At 62.1% G+C, this 24,059-nt stretch overlaps 1 protein-coding gene across 2 annotated transcripts; it reads left to right on the top strand.

The window, feature by feature from the left end:
* Positions 1 to 373: 373 nt before the first annotated feature.
* DRC3 (dynein regulatory complex subunit 3) lies at positions 374 to 23,741 on the top strand. Of its 2 annotated transcripts, XM_059996416.2 has the most exons (12): positions 2,714 to 3,885; positions 6,441 to 6,557; positions 8,809 to 8,975; positions 11,502 to 11,648; positions 14,203 to 14,322; positions 14,869 to 14,981; positions 15,975 to 16,149; positions 16,944 to 17,075; positions 18,673 to 18,743; positions 19,796 to 19,919; positions 22,763 to 22,894; positions 23,067 to 23,741. In XM_059996416.2, the coding sequence occupies exons 1-12, from the start codon at positions 3,729 to 3,731 to the stop codon at positions 23,178 to 23,180; spliced, it is 1,569 nt and encodes a 522-aa protein (XP_059852399.1). In that variant the 5' UTR covers positions 2,714 to 3,728; the 3' UTR covers positions 23,181 to 23,741. The 2 variants fall into 2 exon arrangements, with proteins under 2 accessions (XP_059852398.1, XP_059852399.1); XM_059996415.1 differs by lacking the exons at positions 19,796 to 19,919; positions 22,763 to 22,894; positions 23,067 to 23,741 and adding exons at positions 374 to 632; positions 1,013 to 1,092 and having other exon boundaries at positions 3,724 to 3,885; positions 18,673 to 19,245.
* The last annotated feature ends 318 nt before the right edge of the window (positions 23,742 to 24,059 follow it).

Here is a 24,059-nt window from a genome sequence, read left to right as displayed (position 1 = left end):
TTGGGCGGGGCGGTGACCTAGGTCACAGGAATCTCCGTCACCTCCCCTGGCCCGCCTCCCAACGCGAGTCTGTGTATTTTGATTCATTTATGTATTGGTCAATCCAGGGAGTCCTTAATATTATTGGACAAGAGTCGAGTCAGTCACTCAAGAGGGGGCGGGGGCAGGGCGGAGCTAGTAAGTTCCTCTCCCTTAGAAAGTGCTGATTGGACAAGCATTTGTTTTCCCTACGGCTAGTTGGTTCTGGGAGGCTTTCCCCGCCCAGAAATGTGATCACGTGGTCGTCAACTTTAACCCAGGATGTCTACTCCCTGACTTCCCCCTAGCAAAGGAGCGCGGCGCTTGGTTCACCTAGCAACCGGGCTCAGCGAGGAGGCGCAGGCGGCGGACGGTGCCGGCGACTCTGAGAGCCCGTGGCCGAGAGGCTGCGGGAGGAGCCTTTTTTCCCGGAGGAGTCCGCCGGCCGCCCCACCTAGAGGAGAGCGCGCAGGCCCCTGGCAGCCCCTGCCGGCCGCACGCCGATCTGGGGCCTTCAGGCCTTGTGGGGAGAGAAGCTGAGGAAGCCTTCCCTCCGGGCGCATGCCCCCAAGAGACCTTTGAGGTCCCACCCCCGGCCTCCGGGCCAGAGAGAGGTACTCGGCCCAGCGATAGACGCTTCTTCAGGAGGGCATTACTGACCCTCTGTCCGACCTCTCAATGCTGCTAACTTGTTCCTCTTCCTTAGACCTAGACTTCCTCTTGGTGAAGGCTTTTGGCTTGGAATGTGGATGCCCGGGTCCATGTCTGTCCCTTGTCAGCAGCTCCCTTCCCGGGCCTCAGTTTCCCTGTCTGGGAAATCAGGGCATTAGGGCTCCCTTCTCTAATGGCTCCCAGAGCTGACCTGTAATTTGATCATGAACGTGCTCTAGCTCGGAGTGAGCACTCAGTAAAGGGTGGGGTTTCTCTTATTAATTCACGGCCAATAGGCGCTCTATTTTCCAGGTCCAGTTGATCCCAAGGTCTTGTTTCGCAGGACAATTCAGGATCTGTTTCTCTGTGAGGAGGTGTAAGGTTCTCTGCTGCTTTCCCCGCCCACCACAACACTATTGTCAGGCAAGTCAACAGCAACCCGGGCTGGGTGGTGAATTACTGATAAAACCCCCTTGGGAAGGAATGTTGGGGTTTTGGCCCCGACCCCGAACAGCTGTGAGGAACTGTGTGAACTGTGACAATGATCCGCAGTGTGCCTGGGCACAGTTGAGTCGTGATTAAGAAAATGGGCCCTGGAGGCCTGTCCTCCTGCCTCTGCCATGTACTAGATGTATCCACGTGGGCATGTAACTTGACGTTTCTAACCTGCTTCCATTTTCTTACGTGAAAACTGCGGAGAATCAGTCCTTCATGTAAACTAAGTTCCTAGAGGTCTCTAAAATCCACATCTTACCTCCACCCCCGCCACCTCTCGCCTCACGACTCTTGCTGTTCTTGGTACTACAAGCCAGAATGAGCTTCTTAAAATGAAAGTCTGATCATGTCACTGCCCTTAGTAAGCCCCAGGAGCTTCCCGGGGATCCTAGGATAACCGCCACACTCCTGCAGGCCTCTCCAGGCTTGCATCGCTTCAGCCACAGTGGAACCTGTCTCCTCCTCTCCCACCTCAGGACCCTCACCACGCAGACCCCTTTTCCTTCTTTCCTGCTCATCCTCCAGGTCTCAGCGGGGTCTCCCCTGGCCAGCACAGGTCCCTGCATGTATGCTGTCACAGTCCCCTACACCTACAAACTTGTCATGGTTTGTAATTAAAGATTTGTATAATTGTCTGATTCAGGTCTGAAACAGAGGTAAGGAGATCGGTTTTATTCACAGCATGTAGTGACTACTCATTACACGTATGTGGACTAAATGAATGATCTTAAACAAATGTAGGAGGGAAGAGTTACCCATCTTTTACAGGTGGGAGGTCAAAGGCTTGGAAGGCGAAGTTAGTTGCCAAAGGATGCAAGTCCTGCCCTTGTGTGTGTAACAAACACAACCATTCCACATCACTCGGTGATTGTTGGGCCTGATGGAAAGCAGGCTTGACCTGTCACAGGGGCCAGACCCTGGTGGGGTGGGAGTGAAGAGAAGTCAGCCAAAGTTTTGAAATCAGAGTTAAGCATCCTTTCCCAAAGTACAGCACTTTTCTTTAAAAAAAAAAAAAAGCACAAACACTGTCAGGTAACATCTGCTAAATGCAGCACGTTAAAATTTCCCCAAAGACAAGTTGGTGTCAAGTTATGTGAAATCTCAGAAAAAATTGTTTCAGAGGACGGGGAGCTGGAGGACTGGAAACGTCCTCGGGAATTGAGTCAGTCACCCTAAGGGGATGGAGCAGAGACTGGGAGGCAGGTAGGCACCAGAGGAGAAGGGGGCGGGGGGCGGAGGTGGGGGCAGGAGGAAAGGCCCCGTGAAAGTTAAAGGCCCTGGGACCATGGGTCATGGACACTCCAGAAACAGGAGATGCACATTTGCATAAGCTGCACGGCACGGGAAGGGGAGGTGGGCAGTCTTGGAGACCAGGTGCAGGATGGCTAGGCCCACCCTGGCTCGCCCAACGTCAGGAGTGTCCCCAGTAGCGCTCGGTGGAATGAAAGGCAGAATGTGGGGCTGCCCAGCATCAGGGACCAGTGGGGCAGGGAGGCCTGGCTGTGGGGACGCAGGGGCCAAGGCAGAAGGTGAAGCCAGCAGGGAGGTGAGAACGGGGTGGAAAGTAGGGGGAGAACTGAGTTTGCAGAGGGTTCGGAGGCAGAATTGGGGAGTTTCCGGTGGCGCGCGCCCTCCTGCAGGGTCCAGCCCTTCTGGGTGTTCTCACTAAGATGGCTGGCAATGATGAAGTGAGGTCAGGCTGCCCAGGGCCACGGCTCTGTCTGGCCACGAACAGCAGCCCAGGTCTGCCCGTGACTGACCCACCCCACAGACCCCCCGTAGCGTCTCAGCCAAATCCCTTTGGACCATTAGCAACAGACACCTCCTGGGGTTAGTTTAACGAAAAGAGGATTTAATGTGCGAAGTCAGGACACTCCCGGGGCCTGGGGTCGGGACAGGAGGGGCCCGGAAGCCAGCGAGGAGAAGGCAGCCTCTGTGTCAGTCTGTCCATCCTTTCACCTTTATTGCTGGATCAGATTCTCATCTCTGCTTCTGTCTGTCCGTCTGCCCCAGGCCCTCTCACTCTCTCACTCACCATGCACCTGGCCAGCTCTGATGGGCACTTTGTCCTCCGGCCGCAGCTCACGTCTCTCGGGGGGGAGGGGGACACGAATGACCAGCTTGGGTTGGTGTCCACCAGTGGCCACACGCTGGGCAGCTGCGGTTGAGGGCGGGGAGCTTACAGACATGGCCACCTGGGGGGCCTCCGAGGATTGTGGTTGGTGGTTGGTGCCAAGAAACCCGACGAGGGCGGGCGCAGAAAGCCAGAGGCCTGAGGTGGCCACGGCTGTGCGCGCAGCTGAGCTCCACAGGCTGAAGAGAGCCGTGTGGACACCGGGGCCGGGGTGGTGACACAGCCTGCTCGTGGGGCCAGGCGGGCGGGGGTCCAGAGAGGCCCCGGAGCAGCCCGGGTACAGCAGCCGAGGGCGGGAGGGGGCCGCCTTCAGAGTGCCGTGGCCGCCACGCTGCCCCACGATGCCGTGGATGGACCCCAGCCAGACCCCGCCCTCAAAGGGAGGCAGGAGCAGCGGCCTGGGCGAGGGACGTGGTGTTTTCCAGGGAGGATGAACCGGCTGTGCGACGTGGAGCCCAGGGTGATGGATGATGAGATGCTCAAGCTGGCCGTTGGGGAGCAGGGCCCGCGAGACGAGGCTGGGCAGCTGGCCAAGCAGGAGGGCATCCTCTTCAAGGACGTCCTGTCCCTGCAGCTGGACTTCCAGAGTGCGTATCCTGGGTGGGGCGGGGCAGGCGCAGGGCTCCCCGATTCCATGCGTGGGCCGCGGCCCGCGGTCGCATTCGGGCTGCCTGGGTCGGAAGGTGCGGTACCAGCACGGGCGGTACCGAGCCTGATACCGAGTGTGGGTAGCACTTGAACAGCCACAACACTCCCAATTCTGAGTAAGAACAAAGCAAGGTAACATCCTCCCGTTCCAAGTCTTAAGTGACCCCCAGAGGCCACGCTGGTCCCCAAAGGTGGGGGGGACCTAGGAGGGTGGTCCACGTGGCCAGGAAGGTGCGGGGTCGGGGGAGGGCCATGTGCTGGGGGAGCAGCTTCAGAGGAGGGACTGGAAACAGAAGGGGGGCTCCCCTCCAGGTCGCAGGACAGCCTGGAGGGAGATGTGGCTTGGGATCAGGCAGGACCTCAGCACCCCACCTGTGAACCGGGGTGACCGGAATCCGTGTCTCAGGCGCTGGCTGGGAAGACGAGACCAGACAGCACAGGCCCAGTGCCCGGCTCACTAAAGGAGGCCCGCGAGTCGGGCGGAGGGTATAGGTGAGGAAGCAGGATGGGTGGGCGGGGGTCCCGTGACCCCTCATGTCCGGCGCAGGCCGGTCACAGCAGACGGACCGGGCTGATTCACGCTCCTGCTGTGTCCTGGGCCTCCACGCTGGCCTGCCGGGTCACCCAGTGACCACGAGGGGCTACTGAGTCAGCCCTGGGATGTGGTGCGCACGGCAGGCCCGGCCCGGCCTCATGGAGCCCGCAGGCCGCCCAGAGCAGGGAGGGCCCTGAGGCTCTCGGCGGGAAAGGGCTAAAGGGGAGGCGGAGTGGTCTTCAGACCTCCTTCTGCTGCCCCTCCCCCACTGCGTAGCGGATGCCTGTCCCGTGCAGGGCGCTGCTCTGCGCACCAGGGACTCGTGGAGCTGACCTTCGAGGGAGGGGGACACGTATGCTGTTGAGAGAAGTAGAGGCAAGAGAGGAGAGAAGGGGAGTGGGGTGCAGTGTGGTCAGGCAGGGATCAGCTAGCATCAGCCTCGGGGGCCGAAAGGCGGCGTCTGGCTCTGAGTGAGTGAGGCAGGAGCCCAGGGAGGTCCTGAGCAGAGGAGGGTCAGGAAGCCGTGACAACAGGCTGCACCAAGCCAGTGGCAGCAGAGGCAGATCCCGTGTCTGTGTTGAAGATTGAATGGGCTTTTTGGGCAGCCCTGTCATGCTGTCAGGTACATCTGGCTCTTTCGTGTCGTTCGGGCTTTTCCACGTGAACTGCTGAGGCCTAGAGCAGAGCCAGCACACAGGTGCGCCAGGCAGGGCGCCCAGGAGTGGGGGAGCCGCCCAGGGCTGGTGTCTGCACGGTCAATCACAGCCAAGGCCGTCGGTCTAAGGCCAGGGCCAGAGAAGGAAAATCCAGACCAGGAGATCCGGGGGCGGGGCTGGGCCTTGCCCCAGAAGCACAGGTGGGGCTGGTATCATTCCAGGAAATGTGACCACAGAGCTGGGGGACAAACTCCATCCCAGGCAGCCCTGGGGACCGGGAGGGACAGGGCCCTGGGTCAGAGAAATGCTGCCCACCACCCCGCCACCGAGACCCAGCTTGGGGTGGGCAGCTGGGAGGGGTGCCTGCCTGTCTGAATAAATGTTGAAACGGCTGCCCCGAATGTGTGGCTATTAAGGGCTTTTTTCTTTTTTTTTTCTACTCTTTTTACTTCTATGTTATTTCAGTTCTTTTAATGGGCATACTCTAACTTTATGTTTTGGGAATCATTATAGAAGCAAACGTAGAAAAAGGGGCATGTAAACAACAGCTCTCTGGTTTCTAAGAGAACCGGGGACAAGGTCAGGCCTCTAGAGTTTTACACACACAGTGTGTGCTTGTCACACTAAGCATTACTCAGAGCTCCTGGCAGCCGAGACAGAGACCAAGCTCCGCCTGGCTCAGGAGCAAGGGGATGGGTCGGCTGCCTGACCAGGGGGGTGGTCTTCAGCGGCCGTGGGGTCAGGCACTTGAGTGACGTCAGGATCTGCCTCTGTGGGGCGATTCATCCCCTCCCCGTATATGGACATTCGGGGCCTCATCCTCGGGCACTGGCACAGCGTGTGATTCCAGGTAGAGACACTGCAGGGTCAGTGGGCACAGACATTAACTATTTCCGTCCATGTGGCCAGAGCACCCTCCAAACGGCTCCACTAGTTGACTGGCCACCCCTGCAGCCTCAGTTCTATTTGTCACCCTGGGGGGCCCTGCCCGTGCCCTGTGTCCTGAGCCCAGGTGTTACGAGGGGGAGCCCTGTGAGTTCCCGCCCTGAAGGGCCTGCCCCCCTCCACCCTGCGCGGGCCCACCCGTCCCTGTGGTGGCCCCGGACGGCAGCACCAACAGGGACCCCGAGCTCCACGGAGCTGGGCCCACACCTCCAGGGCTCCCTGCGCTCCGGGGAAGGCAGCGGGGCTCTGGGGCCTCTCCCACGGTCAGCATCAGTCATCCGGCCCCCAAGACCCTGGAACTATACCCTAACCCTGACCCGGGCCAGAACCAGCCAAAGCGTGTCCAACATCGTTTCAGATATCCTCCGCATCGACAACCTCTGGCAGTTTGAGAACCTGCGGAAGCTGCAGCTGGACAACAACATCATCGAGAAGATCGAGGGCCTGGAGAACCTCACACACCTGGTCTGGCTGGGTGAGCCCCCGCGCGTCCCCCAGCCCCCAGTGATGCCTGCCGAGGCTGCGCCCCAGGTAAACTTCCCTGCCAGCCCCGTGGCGGCCCTGGTGCAGCAGGAGCTCCATCTGCTGGGAGGAAGGAAGCCTGGGCCTGCGCTGGGCAAAGCTCAGCACGTATGTGCTTGGACACCACAGGGCAGAACATCTGCCCCAGCTGTCAAACCTCCCAGTCTGGAGGGCTCATGGCAGCAGCCTGGACTCCGTCTAGGTACTCTAGACTCAGGGTGACAGATAACTGAGGCCCCTGCTATTTGGGGGGCCCAGATCAAACCAGAACTAACCATCCCCATGCTAGCGTGCGCTGAGCACTTTCTACCTGCTAGGCACGGCCCGTGCGCTTTCCGTGTGAGGCCTTCTAACCGCACAGCGACCCCACTGTAGACGGGAGCAAACTGAGGTCACAGCAAGCAGGGGGCTCGCCTGACTCCAGGGGTCCAGCCCTCACTGCCAAGGCAGCAGGGGCTTTGCCGAACTGCGTCCACCTGCCGGCCTCAGGCAGCACCCTCACGTCTGGCAGTGGGCACCTAACTAGGGGTGGGGCCGGCTGGGAGCTCCCGAGCCCACTGAGAGGGCTTCTTTGGCCCTCCCAGTCACCCTAGGGGCTCCAGAGGCCGGGGCACCGCCCAGAGCTCTGTGACCAAGACGCAGCAGAGCTGGGACGAGACCCACGCCTGTCTGATCCCAAAGCCACGTCCCCTCCATCCTGTCAGGCTGCTTCCCAATACAGGCAGCCTGGGGCATCAAGGCCCCTCCCAGCTTGCAGGACACGCAGCTGTGGTTGTAAGGACGGCCGCCAGACCACAGCAACCCCCCCGGGGCAGGATTACAGTGCATCTCACGGGTGCAGAGGCTGAGGGGCTGGTGGACTTGGAGCTGCACGTACCGGCAGCAGAGCAGCCCAGAGCCAGGTCTCCTGACTGCCGGGCCCAGGTCTCACCCAGACAAGCCCTCCTGGCAGCCCAGCACCCATTAATGCTGAGTCCCGGGCTCGGCGGCCCACCTGCACCACCAGGAGCTGGAGGAGGAGAGGTGACGGGTCAGCCTAGACCCTGAGCCTCACCCCCTCTGAAGGCCCTGCTTTTAGGCAAGAGCTCCCAGGCCCTGCAGTCTCGCAGACATAAAACAAGGGTCACGGGTCCCCGTGAGATGCCCCTGTGATGCCCAGTGTTCTGGGGGGGGGCAAGAGAGCCGGAGGGGAAAGTTCTGGCAAGAGGTCAGGTGCCCCTCAGAGAGTCAGAAGCCTGCCTTTGTCCAGCCACATGCGCTGCCCCCACCTGCCAGCACAGGCCCGGCTGGTGGCCTGGTCAGCTGTCCCAGCGCCGGGGGCGAGCGGGAGCCGGCTGGCACTGCCCCCAGAAGCTGACTGTCCACATCTTGTCCCAGCTTTACACTCAGGCCCGTCCTATTGGTAGCTTGAAATTGGCCACAGTGGGAGCACTTACACCACCAAAGTCAGCAATAGCTACAGATCAGGGCTGCCTGCGCCCACCCCTTTGTTAAACGTTTACCAGCTCGTCTGCAAAGAGCAGAGCCCGGCTGCAGGAGTGAAAGGAAGCAGGCTGACCCAGTTCAGGTCCCGCTCTGCCAGCGTGCTAGCTGGTTCTGTGCGTTCCCTCCGCCCCCTGCACCCGACCTTCCTTACGTGCGCTTGATCGTGAGCACGTGACCACCAGGCCCCTTTGAATCTCGGCTCCCTCAGCCCTAAGATGCAGGCGATGACAAACGAGGAAACGCCCGGGGAGGGCCTGGCGTAGGGAGAGTGTCCCGGGTGAGTGTCCCCTGAGGTGCCATGGAGGCCAAACCGACTTCCTGAGCCCCCTTTACACTGAGGGCTTTAGCTGAAGCTCTTGAAAAGTTCCCAGTTTGGGCCTCTGGGCCAACGGTGTTCAAGGACACCAACCCCAACCAAACCCCCAAACCCGTGGTGGCAGAAAAGCAGTTTTATTCCCAAAGATGAGAACCTTGGGCTAGAGGGGCTCCTGAGGTCTCAGCCGGGGCTGGGCCTGGAGTTTGGGGCAGCCCGGCCCGCGCGGGTCTCCCCCACCCCAAGGTGCGCTGCCCCGACCCACCAGGGAGCTTCCATCCCAGAACGAGGGCCGCACAGACGCGAGCCTTCGCCCGAGTCTGGGGCCGGGAAGGTGGCAGCAGAGCCGGGGGGGCGGGGGGGGTTGGATTCAGAACAGTCACCCTAACCCGGAGCCGTCCTCCAGACCTGTCCTTCAACAACATTGAGGCCATCGAGGGGCTGGACACGCTGGTGAACCTGGAGGACCTGAGCCTGTTCAACAACCGGATCTCCAAGATCGACTCGCTGGACGCGCTGGTCAAGCTGCAGGTGCTGTCGCTGGGCAACAACCAGATCGGCAACATGACGAACGTGAGCGAGGGTGCCGGGGGGGCCACGGGCTGAGCCTCTGACCTTCCCCTTGTCCCAGAAAGGCCAGAATTCCAGACTGGATGATGTTCACACACCAGCCTAGGCCACGAGAGCCCACGTGCGGGTCCGTTTGTGCCCCTGCCCCGGTGGGATCTTTCCTTCCCTGTCCCCGCACTCGCTCAGCAGACATTTGCTGGGGTGGGGCCCCCTCGGCCGTGGGGCCTCTGGCTCGTGCTCACTGGGGACAGAGACCAACAACAGCCCCGGGTCACTGGAAGGGTCGGGGTGTGGGTGCAGGGCGGTGCCCAGGGCCAGGCAGCCAGAGCGGCAGAGGAGAGCCGTGGGGGGCTCTACGCCGTGTGTGCCCAGGGCAGGCCTGCGTTTCAGAAGGAACACCCACCCCCTCACCCCCGCACGCATGAGTGTAGCAGGGATGGAGGTTTGCCTGCAGACCAGAGACGCTCGCTCTGCCAACACTCCCTGTGAGCTGGCAGCAGGGCCGGGGCAGGGCCCTGGGTGCCACGGGGTGACCTCAGGAAGCTGGGTGACCCCGGGGCAACCACAGCCACCGTGCAGGTGTGTGACAGAGACTGCCGCCGTGCGCGATGGGGGCTCCGTGCCACTGGGCGGGCGTGCAGAAGTGAACACCTGAGTGCCGGGGCCCAAGCCCCAGCCCCAGTCCTGTCCCCGCGGCTGAGCCGCGTCCCGGCATTAACTCCCTCCCGGCCTCGCTGCAGGTGGGGCTCGGAGAGCAGGGGAGAGATGGGCGCTGCAGCCGCGGCCGAGGCCGGAGCAGGGGGCTGCGTGGAGGGGGCCGACCCACCTCTCGGCTCAGCCGCCCTTAGCGTCGCCCTGGGCTGATGCTCCTTGTGGCTGTGACCCAGCAGTCCAGGCCGCAGTCTTCCTCGTCCACAGCTAGCAGGACAGAGAGCAGGAGAAATCTCTCCCACGGTGCCCCTCGGTGTGACGCGCCCTCAGCCACCCGACCAAGCCCAGAGGGGCGGGCGGGCCAGGCGGTTTAGGTGAAAGGCCTGGGGCGGGTCAGGTGCCGGCTGCTCACCTGTGTTTGAGGGCTGGACCCCGGAGGCCGTGTGGTCTGGGAGGTTTGCCCTGCACGCCCCTGGGAGGTGGTAAACCCAGCCCACCTCTTGCCAGTGTTCAAGACCTGATTGCTCAGCTGCCCTCTGCCCTGCGGGGCGGGGGCACACAGGACAGCTGAGGGAGGTGTAAGTGGAGAGCTGAGGTTTAACGGGCTCCTGGCCGCCTGGCCTTGGGCCAGGGACTCAGCACCCGGGGCCCGCGTGCCCATCTGTACGGGACAGCGGTGGCCTGCGCGGCAGGCCGGTGTGAGGGCTGAGTCAGTTAGGGCTGAGTCAGTTAGGGCTGAGTGGCTGCTACAGGACTGGGCACAGGAGAACTCTGCAGGAAATGATGCTTATTCAGGAATTTTCAGATTAAGGGCACACCCAATAGCCCCAAATCTTGCTTGTGAAAACCTTTCTGAGTGTCTTGAGCTGTTCCTGCCTGGGTTGGTCCAGTACCCAGGGCCACAGTGAGCAGATCCCCTCTGGCTTGCTGCCCCTCGGACACTGCAGAGTCTAATGGACGCAGGTCCAGGCCTGGGCGTGGAGGGGACACTGGCTCTCAGGCCACGCCCCGCCCTGCTGTGGACGCTCCGTTCCCTACCCTGGCCTCGCTGAGTGCCTGGTACAGGACGCTCTTTCCTGCCTCAGGGCCTTTGCTTGTGCTGGTTTTGCTTCTGGGAATGCACTGGCCCCTGCTCTTCCCTGGCTGCTCCCTCAGGCCTCAGAGGCCTCAGTCCTAACTGAAACCCCCCCGTCATGGTCCCTAAGGCCCCCTCTCCACCCCCTCCCCCTTTGAGTTCTTCTAGCACTTACACCAAACAGCAATGATTCTACTTACTTTTAAAACATTCTTGTCCCCTGCCTTACAGTGCCAGCTCCTGCTATAAGGGCTTTGTTCCCACTGTGTCCCTAAGGCCTGGCACGTACCTGAGGCCTGGTAGGTGCTTAGTGATCTTTGTTGAACAAATAAACCAAATGACAAAGACGCTCCTTCAGGAAAGCACAGGAGTTGCGGTCAGATGAGGTACGGGCATCTCGCTGACTTTCCCCCGGTTACTAACAATAGGAAGAATAAACGGCCGCCAGTGGACATCCCACTAGCTGCCACCCAGTTGGTCCAGGCCAACTGTAAATCAGGTTCCGTTGAAGTTAGGAGCGCTGGGCCTTGCACAGCACTTTACAGTTGGAAAAGGCCGCCCGTTCTGAGAGCAGCAGCGATGGGCACAGCCAGGGCATCACGGGAGCAGGTGGAGGCCCTCACAGCATGTGGCATTCGGTCCTCTCAACACCTATGCACCACATCCCTGCACCCACCTTAAGAAGAGGAGATGGGGACCCAGGTCCACGGGTCCTGGGCAAAGCCCATGGTTCCTCCCTCGTGGCTCCGCCCAGTGCGGGCAGAGGACGGAGAGAGGACCCAGGCGACCCCCCTCTCCCCCAGATCATCTACCTGCGGCGGTTCAAGGACCTGCGGACGCTCAGCCTCTCGGGGAACCCGGTCGCCGAGGCCGAGGACTACAGGACGTTCATCTGTGCTTACCTCCCCGACCTGGTGTACCTGGACTTCCAGCGCATCGACGACCACATGGTAGCGTGGCCCTCGTGCGTCCAGCTCCGCGGGTCAGCGTGCAGGCCCCGGGTCTGGGGAGGGGCGCGTCCACAGGAGGAGCGCAGGGCGGCCCTCCTCGCGGTGCCTTTACTGCCCCCATCACTGTCGTGCCACCTCCCACCTCAAGGCCGCCGTCTGCTTTTCTGGGTGAACAAGTCGGGGGACCAAGTGAGGGTAGGCGATTAGCGGGGTCAGCAGCTCAGGGCAGAGTCAGGACTCGCCTCCATGCCACGACAGCTCACGGTAGCGCCCTCTGAGCCGAGGGCACCGGCCCCAGAGAGAGGCCCCCCGCGGCCGGGGTGCTGAGCGGGGAGCTGGGCCCGGCGGTCTGGCAGCAGGGCCGGGAGGAAGCCCCCCTCCCCAGTGCACTGCCCGGCCTGGCCTGACCGCCCCTGCCTCTATCCTACTCCCCTGCTGTGAGCTTCCCGTCCTTTGCAGCATGACGTTTGTGCGTGCTTTGCCCCCTGGACAAAAGAACCCCGCCCGACATGAGGCCTTTGGCGGCAGGACCGGGATATCCCTGCGTGCTGAGCGTGGGCAGTGGGGGACAGGGACCTGCCCACCCTTCTCCCTGGGAGCTGGTGCCCTTCCTGGGAGAAAGGAGCCTGTGCCTGGGTGGGGCCTGAGGTGATGTGGGGCTCAGGGAGAGCCCAGTGGAAGCAGGGAGGGCGGCTGGGCCCCGGGTCTCGGTGCTGACGGTGCCGTCCTGGCTGCCACACCGCCTGCCAAGCGTGGAGCCCTCCACTCACGGGTGTCTTCCTGGGGGGTCCACGGAGAACAGCCGGGGTCGGGGTGCCCAGAGAGTTGCCCCTCCTCCGACCATGGCCTTCTCTTGTCCCAGAACAGGACAAGAATCTGAAATCTTGAATTCCAAGACTCTCAAGTCTTTTTTTTTTTTTTTTAATATTTATTTACTTTTTTTGGCTGCTCCGGGTCTTAGCTGCGGCACGTGGGATCTAGTTCCCTGACCAGGGATCAAGCCCGGGTCCCCTGCAGTGGGAGCGCAGAGTCTTAACCGCTGGACCACCAGGGAAGTCCCAAGACGCTCAAGTCTTACTTTTTGCATTTAGACAATAATTTGAAACGCAGCGTGGGCTCAAATGCTTGGAATAGCTGAAGAGCTGCTGGGGTGTATTTCGCTCATCATAAGAGCGTGCACAGGGATTTCCCTGGTGGCACAGTGGTTAAGACTCCGAGCTCCCAATGCAGGGGGCCCAGGTTCGATCCCAGGTCAGGGAACTAGCTCCCACGTGCATGTCGCCACCAAGAGTTTGCACGCCACAACTAAGGAGCACACGTACTGCAATTAAGGAGCCAGCACAACCAAATAAATACAATAAATATTTTTTAAAACCCCCAAAAACAAAAAACCATGCACAGCCGGACACCGCACGGTTCCCGAGCCCCTCCCCAGCCAGTTTCTCCTCTTCCCCAGAAGATTCCACAGGGGGCAGGCCGCCCAGCCTGGCCCCCCGCTGTGCTGCAGGAAACAAAGCCTCCTTCCGCATCTCAGAGGCTTTGCCTAGACGCACCAAGATCAGTAATAAGGGAAAGGTTGTAAGAGCAGAGCCCCGCAAAGCAGGGGCACCGGGAACCCCCGTCCATGCTGCTGCCTGCCCCCAGGCCAGCCCCAAGCCTCTCACCTGCTGGTGCTGCCAGGCTCGGGCAGCAGGACAGCCGGGCCCAGCCGAGGCCGACCAGGGCTGAGGGCAGGCTCTTGCGGTGCCTCCCCATTTCCATCGGGCCTGAAGGCTGGCGCAGCCCTGAGGAACGGTGGACAGTCCCAGCAGAGCACACGAACGGGTGAGGGCTGTGAGCTTGGGGGGCTTTCTGTGTTGTGGGGGGAGACAGGCAGGAGGGCGACGCTGGGGTTCAGGGCTTGTCCTGCTGAGACGGAGGCCTGTGGAGAAGAACCCTGTGGTTTTCAGCAGAGTTCATGATGTGATGAGCATTCAGGGACCTGGAAGCTGGCATGGGGCTTACAGCATAAGAGGGAGAGGGCAGGGCGTGCAGGCCACGGTCCTGAGAGAGAGGAGGGGGCGGGGGTGGGGGGAGCAGATACTGGAGCACAGAGAGTCGGCGGTGCTTGTACCTGAAGCCTTAGCACAGGCGATGTCACCTGGGGCTCCAGCAGCCCCCAGTGCAGGCAGGGGGATACGCAGGACGGGTGGAGGAGGGTCGGAGCGGGCAGGGCCCAGAGCCGAGGGCTGAGACCTCGTGCCCAGGCCTGTGGCTCGGGCACCCACTGCACCTCTCCCTTGTGCAGCCCTACAAGAGGGCCAGAGCCTGGTCAGGGAGGCCTGGGGGAGCGGCCGAGTCTTCGCTGGGCGCCTCCACCTCAGGGATGTCCCACGGACCCTCGGCCTGCCCGTGCTGCTTCCCCCACTGATTTCCCTGAGGCTCGGAATACTTGGCAAGGGCTGCGGGGAGGGGATCCCCGCCCACGCTGGAGAGGCCACAGCACGGCAGAGGCCAGCGGCTAGGAGGGACCCCACGACCCTGGTGACGATGCCGCTTCCCGATCCTCCAACAGAAAGAGCTGGCAGAGATGAAGCACCAGTGCAGCGTGGACGAGCTGAAGCACCAGGAGAGCCTGATGCAGGCCCAGCTGGAGGAAGAGCAGGCCCGGTGGGAGGAGCTGGAGGGGCACAAGGTAGGAGACCGGTGGGAGGACCTGCCCCACCCCGCCCCGCCCCCGCCCCAGGATGCTGCCGCCACCGGTCATGGGCCAGTGCCATGAAGGTCAGCAGGGCCCAGGCCCCCAGAGCCTGTCCTTTGATTGAGAATAGCTGGTGCCCAGGGCTGCTGGGCTGCCAGAACCTCAGTCAGGGCAGCACGCGGACCTGCCCCTCCTCATCCCACGGCCCCCAGGCGCCCCTCCAGCACAAGGGCCGGGGACTCTGTGCCAGAACCATCTCTCAGAGCAGCCCCTGTCCTTAAGACCCCTGGCTGGTTCCTGGCGGCGGGGGTGGGGTGGTGGGGGTAGGGGGGCAGCCAGAAAAGCTCATTCCTCCCCGTGGTGCCTCTCCTCCGGCCGGACCGAGCTGGGCACCCTTCAGTTTTCTGCCTCTGGACCCCCGCCTGTGCCGGGCCCATCGCCTGCCCTTCCCCAGCCTGCCTTCCCGAGGGCCGGGCGACCTTGGCCCCGGTGCCCAGCGCAGGGCCCTGCCCAGGGAGCCCACCGTGTCTCTGACCGCAGGCGGCCTTCGTGGAGCACCTGAACGGCCCCTTCCTGTTTGACAGCATGTACGCCGAGGACGTGGAGGGTAGCCAGCTGTCCCACCTGCCCGGCGTGGGCGAGCTCGTGCAGACATACCCTTCCGGGTCACGGCCGCCCCCAGGGCCTGGGCGCGGGAGTCCGGGGGGCTCCCTTTCCACCCAGGGCCTCGAGAACCAGGTTGGCTGTGAGCGCAGGGACACACGGGTATCTGGTCAGCAGGGCCCAGGCTGGCAGAGATGGAGGCTGGCTGACCATGTCTGTGACTCTGACCCTCATTACCTTGTTTGTGGGCTCCTGCTGTGCGCTTTGCATGCAGCATTTAAAACTGTTTCAACCACCCCATGGGGTGGGTGCTATACTGGACCCGAACTACCTTCTCATAGCTGGGGAAGCTGAGCTTGGAAAGGGTGAATTGTCCAGGCTGTGCAGTTAGGAGCTGTGGGCTGAGCCTGCATCCCATCCCCCAGATGATGTGATGGGCACTTGTCACCGTGGCTGAGGGACGCAGGGGCCGCGAGTCACAGAGAGAAACCTGCCCCTGAACACCCACCGCTCAGCAGAGTGCGGGGGGTCAGCTCTCCGCCCAGCCCGGCCCTAGGCTGCAGCCCTGCCTGACCTCAGCACCTAAGCGCCCCTCGTGTGGCAGGCGCTGCAGATGTGGGACCCTCAGCCCAGAGCAGCGAGGAGGCCATAGAAGCAGCTGCAGGGCCAGGCCTTGAACCTGGGGCTCTCTGCCCCGAGCCTGCGGTCCCCTGACCTCCGCAGCCTCCCTGTGCCCCTGTGGCCGCCGAGCAACAAAGACGGCCTGGACAACAGGGCCCCAGAGGCAAAAACACACACTGCTCAGCTCCCTGGCTGCTCCCCCTTCTCCGGGTTCCTGACCCCTTCAGGTCCCCCGGGGGGGGTCTCTCCTCTGTCGCCCCACCCCCACCACGCAGGCCCCTCCCTGAATCCCTCAGGCTGAGGCTGGAGATGCCCAACCACCAATTCATACTCCAAATCCCAACTGCAGCTCTGCTACGGGAGCTGCTTCCACCCCATGTGCGCCCCCCAGGCAGCCGTGAGCTTCCTTAACGGCCACTCACCTACAAGGACAAGTTCGTCGTCATCTGCCTGAACATCTTCAAGTTCGGCATGAAGCAGCAGGAGAAGCGGAAGGCGGAGCTCGACACCTTCATGGGGTGTGTCCAGGAGGCCATCCAGGAAAAGCAGGAGCAGGGCAAGCATGAGATCGCCAAGTTCGAGGAGAAGCACCTGCTGGTAGGCCCCGCCCCCAGCCCCTCCCCCCTCCTCCAGGTGCCCACCCGCCAGAGGCCCGGCCCCTCTGCCTCTGACGACCCGAGACACACGGGGCAAGCCGCTTGCTTTCAGGTCAGGCTTGATACCGGCAAGGGGCCTGATCTTCCTCCAGATGGGGTGGCCAAGACCACAAATACCCTTTGCCCCCCAGTGACGCCTGGTCACTCCGCTGACACTGCGTCTGCCGGCCAAGCCTCCAGGTCCCTCGTCAGTGAACAGCTGGTACTGGGTGCGGCTCGGACCCCCGCGCTCTCCAGCCCACGAACACCTCTCATTGCAGACGGACCTGACAGCTACTTGCACACGGGGTGCTGCGGGGGTCCAGCTGGCTTCCCCCAAGACAGGGCCCACCTTGTGTTCCAACCTCCCCCGCAGAGCCCCGCTGGGCTGGGAGTCAGCCCATGGTGAGCCAGGGCCTCACAGACAGCGCCCCATCCCCAGGCTTCGTGAAGCTCAGGCTCTCTGCCCCTGCACCCGAGGAGACGGGAGTCACTCGAGGTCCCACGGTGACCCAGTCGGGTCCCAGTTCAGGTCCACGTGACTCTGAAGCCATCGCTCCTTCCACGCCTAATAACTCACCAGCTGGTGGAGCCTCTGCTCTGACAGCCTCCGCCGTGGAGGGGGTGGAGCTGACGCTCGGACTTGGGCAGTCCGACCCCATAATCCAAGTTCCGACCCACAAAACCAAACTGCCGCCTGTCACTTCAGGAATTACACTTAATTGTGGATTCCTAAAGCACAGGTTTTGTTTCCAGACTTTAAGCTCCATCCGAGACGAGTCTGAACTGACCAACTTCGAGATAAAGATGGCGGAGCACAGCGAGAACATCACCGAGCTGGTCAACGTGCTCATGACGCTGGAGATGCAGCTGGTGGAGCAGCTGGAGGTGAGGTGGGGCCCAGGGAACACACGTGACGCGACGGCCCTGCCCGGTTCCTGTGCAAGAACCTGGTGAGGGAACACCTTCCCGGGAGCTACTCAGCGGGTCACACGAAAGCTTTCTGTGCTTCTGGTGCTTTTCAGTCGCTGAGATGACAGGTGGCCCTTGTGCAGCATGAGAGGTGAGCTCGTTCCTCTGGAACAGTCTCCCCATCTAGGAAGAGTGCAGAACCGCGGCAGGGAGAGTCCTTTATTAGACCCAAGGAGCTGTCGAGAAACAAAATGCACCCTGCTCTTCACACCCCACTCCGGGATAGAACGAAGGCTCCCGGCACTGCAGCCTGTAGTCGCTGCATCTCGGGGTGAGCGAGGAGCCTAACGAAGTGCTGCTACGTGAAACCCGGGGCGGCCAGACCGACCTGCGCGTTTGTTTACCAGGCAGCTGGCGGCGGAGGCTGGGGCCTGTAGAGCAGTGACCAACAGAACCTCCCGCCAGCTGCCGTGGCCCGCCCCCGCCAGCGCCTCCCCGATGCCTGCCTCGTCCAGGTTCCCAGCACATCACAGAGCAGACGCTCACTCCCCACATCTCTGGGGCATCGGGAAGCTCAGGCAGCGGCCCCCAGCCTTTCCGACCGGGAGGACCCCCTTGTCAGCATCTCGCAATTCACCAGAGCCTGTGCGTGACTTACTAGCCGCCAAAAGGCTACTAAGTGGAGCCGCACTTTCCAGTGGCCCGATTTTTTTTCATTACAAGAGGGTTTACACACATTTGAAAAATGTATAATTAGCTCAGTCTATAGATAGCCCTCGGATTCAGGTGCATTCCCTGCGCCGTCGGCCCACCCTGCAGCCCCTGGAGTCTAGAGTAGGTCAGGGGCGTGACCCACCCTGTGGGCTCAGTGGGTAGCAGCCCTCCCCAGGGCCTCTGGGTGAGGCCCGGGCGCCTTGCTCAGCACTAGATGCAGCAATACAGGGGTGCCCTCAGGGAGGGAGGCGGGAGACTTGCAGGTGAGAGGCCTGGGGTAACAGCTGGCATTCCCGAGGGTTTCCTCTCTGCCAGGCACCTTGCAAAGCATTTTGTGTGAAGAAACCCGTTTCTGCTTCACCACAACCGCGTGAGACACATACTATGCGAAGGGAACCCATTTCATAGGTGGGAAGTTGAGGCCCAGGGAAGTTAACAACGTTCCGAGTTACACCCAGTAGTGGAGCTGGCAGGCAGCCTGGCTCCTGGCGACCCTCCCGTTTCTCTGGAGGTGGCGGAGGCAGATGCCACCGAGAACCCCAAGGACGGGGTGAGCTCTGTGTGTGCCTGTTGGTGGGGGGCTCCTGGCAGAGAGACCAGCACAGGCAAAGGCCTGGAGAAGGTGTCACACTAAAGCCCCGGGGGGTGACCGAGGCAAAGTGGCTGGAGGGTGACGGCTGGGGGCAGCCGTCGGGAGAGGGGCAGGGTCGGCTCACAGCGCCACCTGGGGAAGGTCAGGTGGTTGGTCTTCACCCTCCAGGTCTGCGGTCACTGCCCGCTAAGTGGTAAGGAGAACTTCTGCTCTGGTGCAGTTCGCTGGCGTTCATGTCTGAATATGCACGTGCTTTATCATTTCCAGGAGACTATTAACATGTTTGAAAGGAACATCATCGACTTGGTCGGACTCTTTGTCGAAAACGTCCAAAGCCTATATCCTTTCCTTGATGGCCCTCTGCGGGGAGGTGCTGCGGGCCGCGGGGCTCTCAGGGCTCGCACCACCGCTCCCTGCCTGCAGGGGGCTGGGGGGAGGCGCCTGCATTTTAAACAAAAGGCACAGAGGGGCACAGCTTCTTTACAGCTAAGCAGGATGCAACTAAGTGGGGTCCCTTACAGGTGGCTCCCTGTGGGGTCACATGCCTGCCCCCTCCCACTGCCACCAAGGAAAAAAGCCCACCTTCAAAGGATGGAGATTTGCCAACCACTTGGAATGTTCGAGGAATACCTCCTGACCCTCAGCACAAAGGGGCCTTATTAGAGTAGAAGTCTGGATGCCCACTGGGTGGCTCTGCAGGCCACCGCTTGCGGCACAAGTCGTGGCCCGTCCGTTCTCTAATGAGTGACTTCACCAGGAGACCACACCCCCAGATCCACCCTCCCCGCCCCCCCCACTGCAGGTGCACATGCCCTGGGGGTGGGGCGACCTCTATGCTGAAGCCACTGACAAATACGTCATCTATCAGGAGATGGGTTAAATGTCAGGTCAGGAACCAACACTGGGGGCACGCCTGACCTTTTGCCACCTGAACTCTGGGCCCTGAAGTCCACCCCAGAAGTCCCCCCAGTCCTGCCCTCCTGGGCCCATGGTCCCGCTGGGTGACAGGGCTATATAAGCTCCCTGAAGGAGGGTCCACTCAGTGAGGGCCTGAGGGTGGGCCAGAGGGACGGGCTGGAACGGTGGGGAGGGCGTCCCAGGCAGGCTCAGGAGGCAGCCTGTGCAAAGGCCCAGAGGACGGGGAGAGGACGTTCCAAGAGGAGGCCTTTAGGTCACCACAGAGTGTGAGAGCCGCCAGCACAGCAGGGGCGGGTGGGACTCCGGCTGCTGCAGGGAGAAAGGGCTGGAGGGGAGCGGGCCAGGAGGGACCCCGAGGGGGTGCGTGGCGGGCGAGTCGGAGGGCCCTGAAGGCGGGGCTACACGGGGCCCAGCGCAGGGGAGGGCGCGCCCGGCCTGCTCCAGCCCGGCCTTGGCTTAACTCGCGCTGCACGATGGCTCAGTGCCGGGACCTGGAGAACCACCACCACGAGAAGCTCCTGGAGATCGCCATCAGCACCCGGGAGAAGATAGTCAAGGGCGAGCTGGACGAGGACCTGCCGGACGCCGTGCGTGCGGTGAGCGCGGGGGGCGGGGGCGGGGCGGCCTCGGCGCCAGGCAGACGCAGCCCCGCCCCGCAGCCCCCGTAAAGCCTGAAAAACCTGCCAGAGCCTCAGTCTCCTCATCTGCAAGAGGGGCGGTGGGCAGGCGAGATGGGCAAGAAAGGCAGCTGGTGGGCACCCAGTGCAGCCCAGCTACAGAGGAGCTTGTGATAATTCAGTGCTTTCAACGTACCGAGAGGTTGCTTTCCCAAAGCTCGTTTCTGTGGGGCTTCTGGCACCTTCTAAGAGAGGCAGCGACAAATAGAGGTTGAGGTCCGAGATTTCCCCGGAAGGTCGTCTCAGCCCCGAGTCTCTATGGCGGGAAGCACTGCTGGGGTCTCTGCCCGCTCGCGGGGCTCTAGGTCTGCTGCGCTGGGGGCCGGCAACAGGTGGGCTGTGTCTCTGCGAAGGGCACCCACTTTCCTTCTTTCACCATTCACTGCCCCCCTCACCTCTCTCCTCCTCCGCGTTCCACCAAGGCAAGCTACCACCGCCCTTTGCGGGACCCTGGCCTTACCGCTCTTCTCCACGCAGCAGCCAGAGACCAGGGACTCCTTCCCCCTAGTGAGTCCTGGAGCACGGTCTCCGCCGAGCCCCGCCCCGACACACCCTTCCCCCAGGCCTCCGTGCACCCAGCTCCTCCCCGTGTTTCAGATCTCAGCTCACACCCAGCTCCTTGGAGAGGCCCCCATCACCTTCCCAAAGGCCCACTGTCTCTCCGTCACAGCCGTTCATCCTTGTCAGAGCCGCTGTCACGGTTCCAAGCTATCGTGTTCGCGTCGACTTGCTTAGGTTACTCTTCACACTACATACAGGCCCCCCGGGGAAGGCAGGAGTGGCCTCTTCCCCACCGCGGTCAGCCCCCACCCGGGGTGCCGGGTTCACCACGCCCGCTGTCAGGTGCTGGCGGAGTCCTGCAGGCAGGGACCAGCAGTTCCGACTCCGCAGCCTGTCAGGGGCCGAGACAGTCGCCAGGGCAGTGGAAAGGTGGCAGGGCCTCCTCAAACACCCAGACACAGGGAGAGGTCACCTTCCCGAGCCTGAAGGCTGACCCCAAGAGCCCACCCGGGAGCCGCCTGACAGACCACCTAGCGGTCGTGGAGTTTTTGACGCAAGGCTCCGGGGTCTGTGACACCTCTCTCAGGACTGGGACATGCAGAAAAGGAGGCCCCGATGTCAACGGGAGGTGAGCAGCCTGGGCGGGTGCTTCCAGGGTGGCTGTGCACGGCGCCATCTGACACCTGTTCCCGCGCCCCCGGACACTCAGGCTGCTGACTGGGTGGGGCTCGCATGGGCTTAGTTAACTCACCAAAGGACCCCTGAAAGTGGCATTCCCACCCAGTCTACAGATGGGAAAGCTGGGGAGACAGGGTCTCAGAGAAGTTCGGTAAACACCCAGGATGTGTTGTGAGGCCACCTTGTCTTGTGAGGATGAGTCTGGATTCAAACCTTAGTCTGAGATGCCGAGCCCGGGCACTGAGCCCTCACTGCAAAGTGGGCGTTCTGGGTCTGCCCCTGGCCCCAGGCCCCAGGGTAATGGGCTCTGCCTCTGGGCTAAGGGGCTGCCTTGGGCTCCCGGGCGGCACTGGTATCGGGTGCCACCCTGGAGGCCTCACAGGGCAGCCGGCAGAGCCCGCTGGACACCCCTCCCTCTGCGGGCCCATCAGCTCTGTCCTTTAGGAACACCTGTAGCAGGAGATGCTACACCGTCTCCTTACGCTTAAGCAACAAAACGCGGGGTAGCAAGCCCTGACTAGAGCGGAATCACCACGAGGAGCTGACAGGGACCGAGGGCCTCCCGAGGGCCAGCTGCCTGAGCAGCTCTGCACGTGTATTTGCCCTTTTAATCTCCAAGCCGACACAGTGACATAGGTGCCAGTGTGGTTCCCTTTCACAGGCGAGGAAACCGAGGCTCAGAGATGACAGGGAGCGTGTGGGTGGTGGACACGGGCAGGACAGGGACTTTCAGATGAGGTCCTCGGCGATAAAAGTCTGGTTTCTGTTTCTAACCATCAGCGAGCGTATTAGTAGCAGGGTCTCAGAACACTCTTTTTGCAGAGACACTAACATTTCAAGATCCATAGACTGTATTCTGGAGACCATTAGGTTAACCACTCCCGAAGGAGAGAAAAAACCCACGTGTACACACCTGCCCGTGCCCTCTCTACAACACAGAGCTTTCAGGTCCCTCGCCATCGTGGCGACATGAAGCGCCTCTGCGTAAAGCTGAAGCAGCCGCCAGTGACAGCCTCCCCGCGCTGGGAAGCGACCATGTGGACCCGCAGCTGTGCTGGGCGCACGTGGCCAGTTCACGTGTGAACACCTGGAACCAGCCGGGCCTGGCGGGGCCCACGTCCCACAGCGTCGTCCACGGCGGGGAAGCGGGTGGGAACAAGGCAGGAGCCCAGGTGGGACCCCAGGTCCGACTGGGTTGACGTGAGGGGCAGCAGAGTCCCATCGGTTTGTGGGACCTTCTGTCGTCAGTGGAGCCCTGTGCCCCTCGGCCGGCCTCGTGCTGCCCACTCGACAGGCAGGTTTCAGGCAAGTCAGACCGGAGACGCTTGGCGAGGTAGCCAGGGCTGCCCTGCCTTCTCTTGGGGAGGGCACGCTCCCCCCAGGCACTGCCCTGCTGCCCGGGGGCCCCTTCTGGGCACTGGTGCCACCAGGCCGACGGCGTGGTCGCCTGAGACGGGCGGAGGAAGCAGGATGCGGGCTGGGCACGGCCTCCGCCTGCGGGGAGCTGGGCCCGTCCCCTCTGGCTCCACCGCCTCTGCACTCGTGCGGGTCCAGGCCCTCACCTGCACTTCCTTGCTCCCTAGCTCTTTGTTGACAAAGACACGATCGTTAACGCAGTCGGGGCCTCACACGACATCCACCTCCTGAAGATCGACAATCGGGAGGACGAGCTAGTGACCAGGGTCAACTCCTGGCGCGCACACCTGGTGGACAAGGTGAGCGCAGCTGAGGGCAGGCGTCTCCCGGCAGCAGGACCCCACGCTGGAGGCCCGCCCCGGGGCAGACGCGCACGCCAGACACACATGCAGGGCTGGAGCAGGGAGGAACGGAGTAAGGAAGGCAGGCTCAGGATCCCGCCTGACGGGCCAGCCGCCGTATGCTCCACAGATTCACAAGGACGAGATCATGAGGAACCGCAGGCGCATGAAGGAGATCAACCAGTACGTCGACCATGTGCAGAGCGAGCTGGACAGCCTGGAGTACAGCGACCTCCTGGACTAGGGCTGTGGCCCAGCCCTCCCCCCGACCCCCGAACTTCACAGGTAGAGAAATAAAGGACTTTGGTTACCTTTCTCCATCCTCTGTGTCCGCGTCTGGGCAGTTGGCATCTGCTGAGAGCGACTCCTAGGCTCTCGGCCGCCCCTCCGCGGGGCCCAGGGCAGACCCTTCCCCAGGTACAGCTCCCAGCACAGCCTGGGGGCCCGGCCAGCCCACCTTGGCGGAGGCTGCAGGAACCCAAGGACCCTCCACAGCTGAGAGCACAGCTGGGCGTCACCCGTGAGGTGGGGATGTGACAGTACCCCTGGCGAGCACACTCAGGGTGCGAGGTGGGGGCCTGCGGGGAGCTGGCCAGTGCCCCCGGAATGGGGGAGAGCAAGGCCTGGCAGCTCTGAGGCCTTTGTGCCCCAAACTCACACACTCTTCCTGCTCCCTGACCTGGGCCCAGGCACCCAGAGACCCCACCTGCAGTCTGGAGCCCTGTGAGTGGCCCTGTTAGGAGGACCTTGGGATCCCTGAGCAGGTCACGTGCACATCAGGTGGCCTCGCCCAGGCTTTTATCCCAGAAACAACGAACACCGTTTACTTTGTTTTTTAAAATATATATTTTAAAGTTTATTTATATATTTTTTTGGCTGTGTTGGGTCTTTGTTGCTGTGCGTGGGCTTTCTCTAGTTGTGGCGAGCAGGGGCTACTCTTTGTTGTGGTGCATGGGCTTCTCATTGCCATGGCTTCTCTTGTTGCGGAGCATGGGCTCTAGGTGCGAGGGCTCAGTAGTTGTGGCTCGCGGGCTCTAGAGCGTAGACTCAGTAGTTGTGGCGCACGGGCTTAGTTGCTCCGTGGCATGTGGGATCTTCCTGGACCAGGGCTCGAACCCATGTC

Source organism: Delphinus delphis, chromosome 19, assembly GCF_949987515.2.
Source record: "Delphinus delphis chromosome 19, mDelDel1.2, whole genome shotgun sequence".
In the NCBI taxonomy this organism is placed as follows: Eukaryota; Metazoa; Chordata; class Mammalia; order Artiodactyla; family Delphinidae; genus Delphinus; species Delphinus delphis.
Note: the sequence above shows the minus strand (reverse complement) of the source record. Positions and strands in the feature narration are given on the sequence as shown.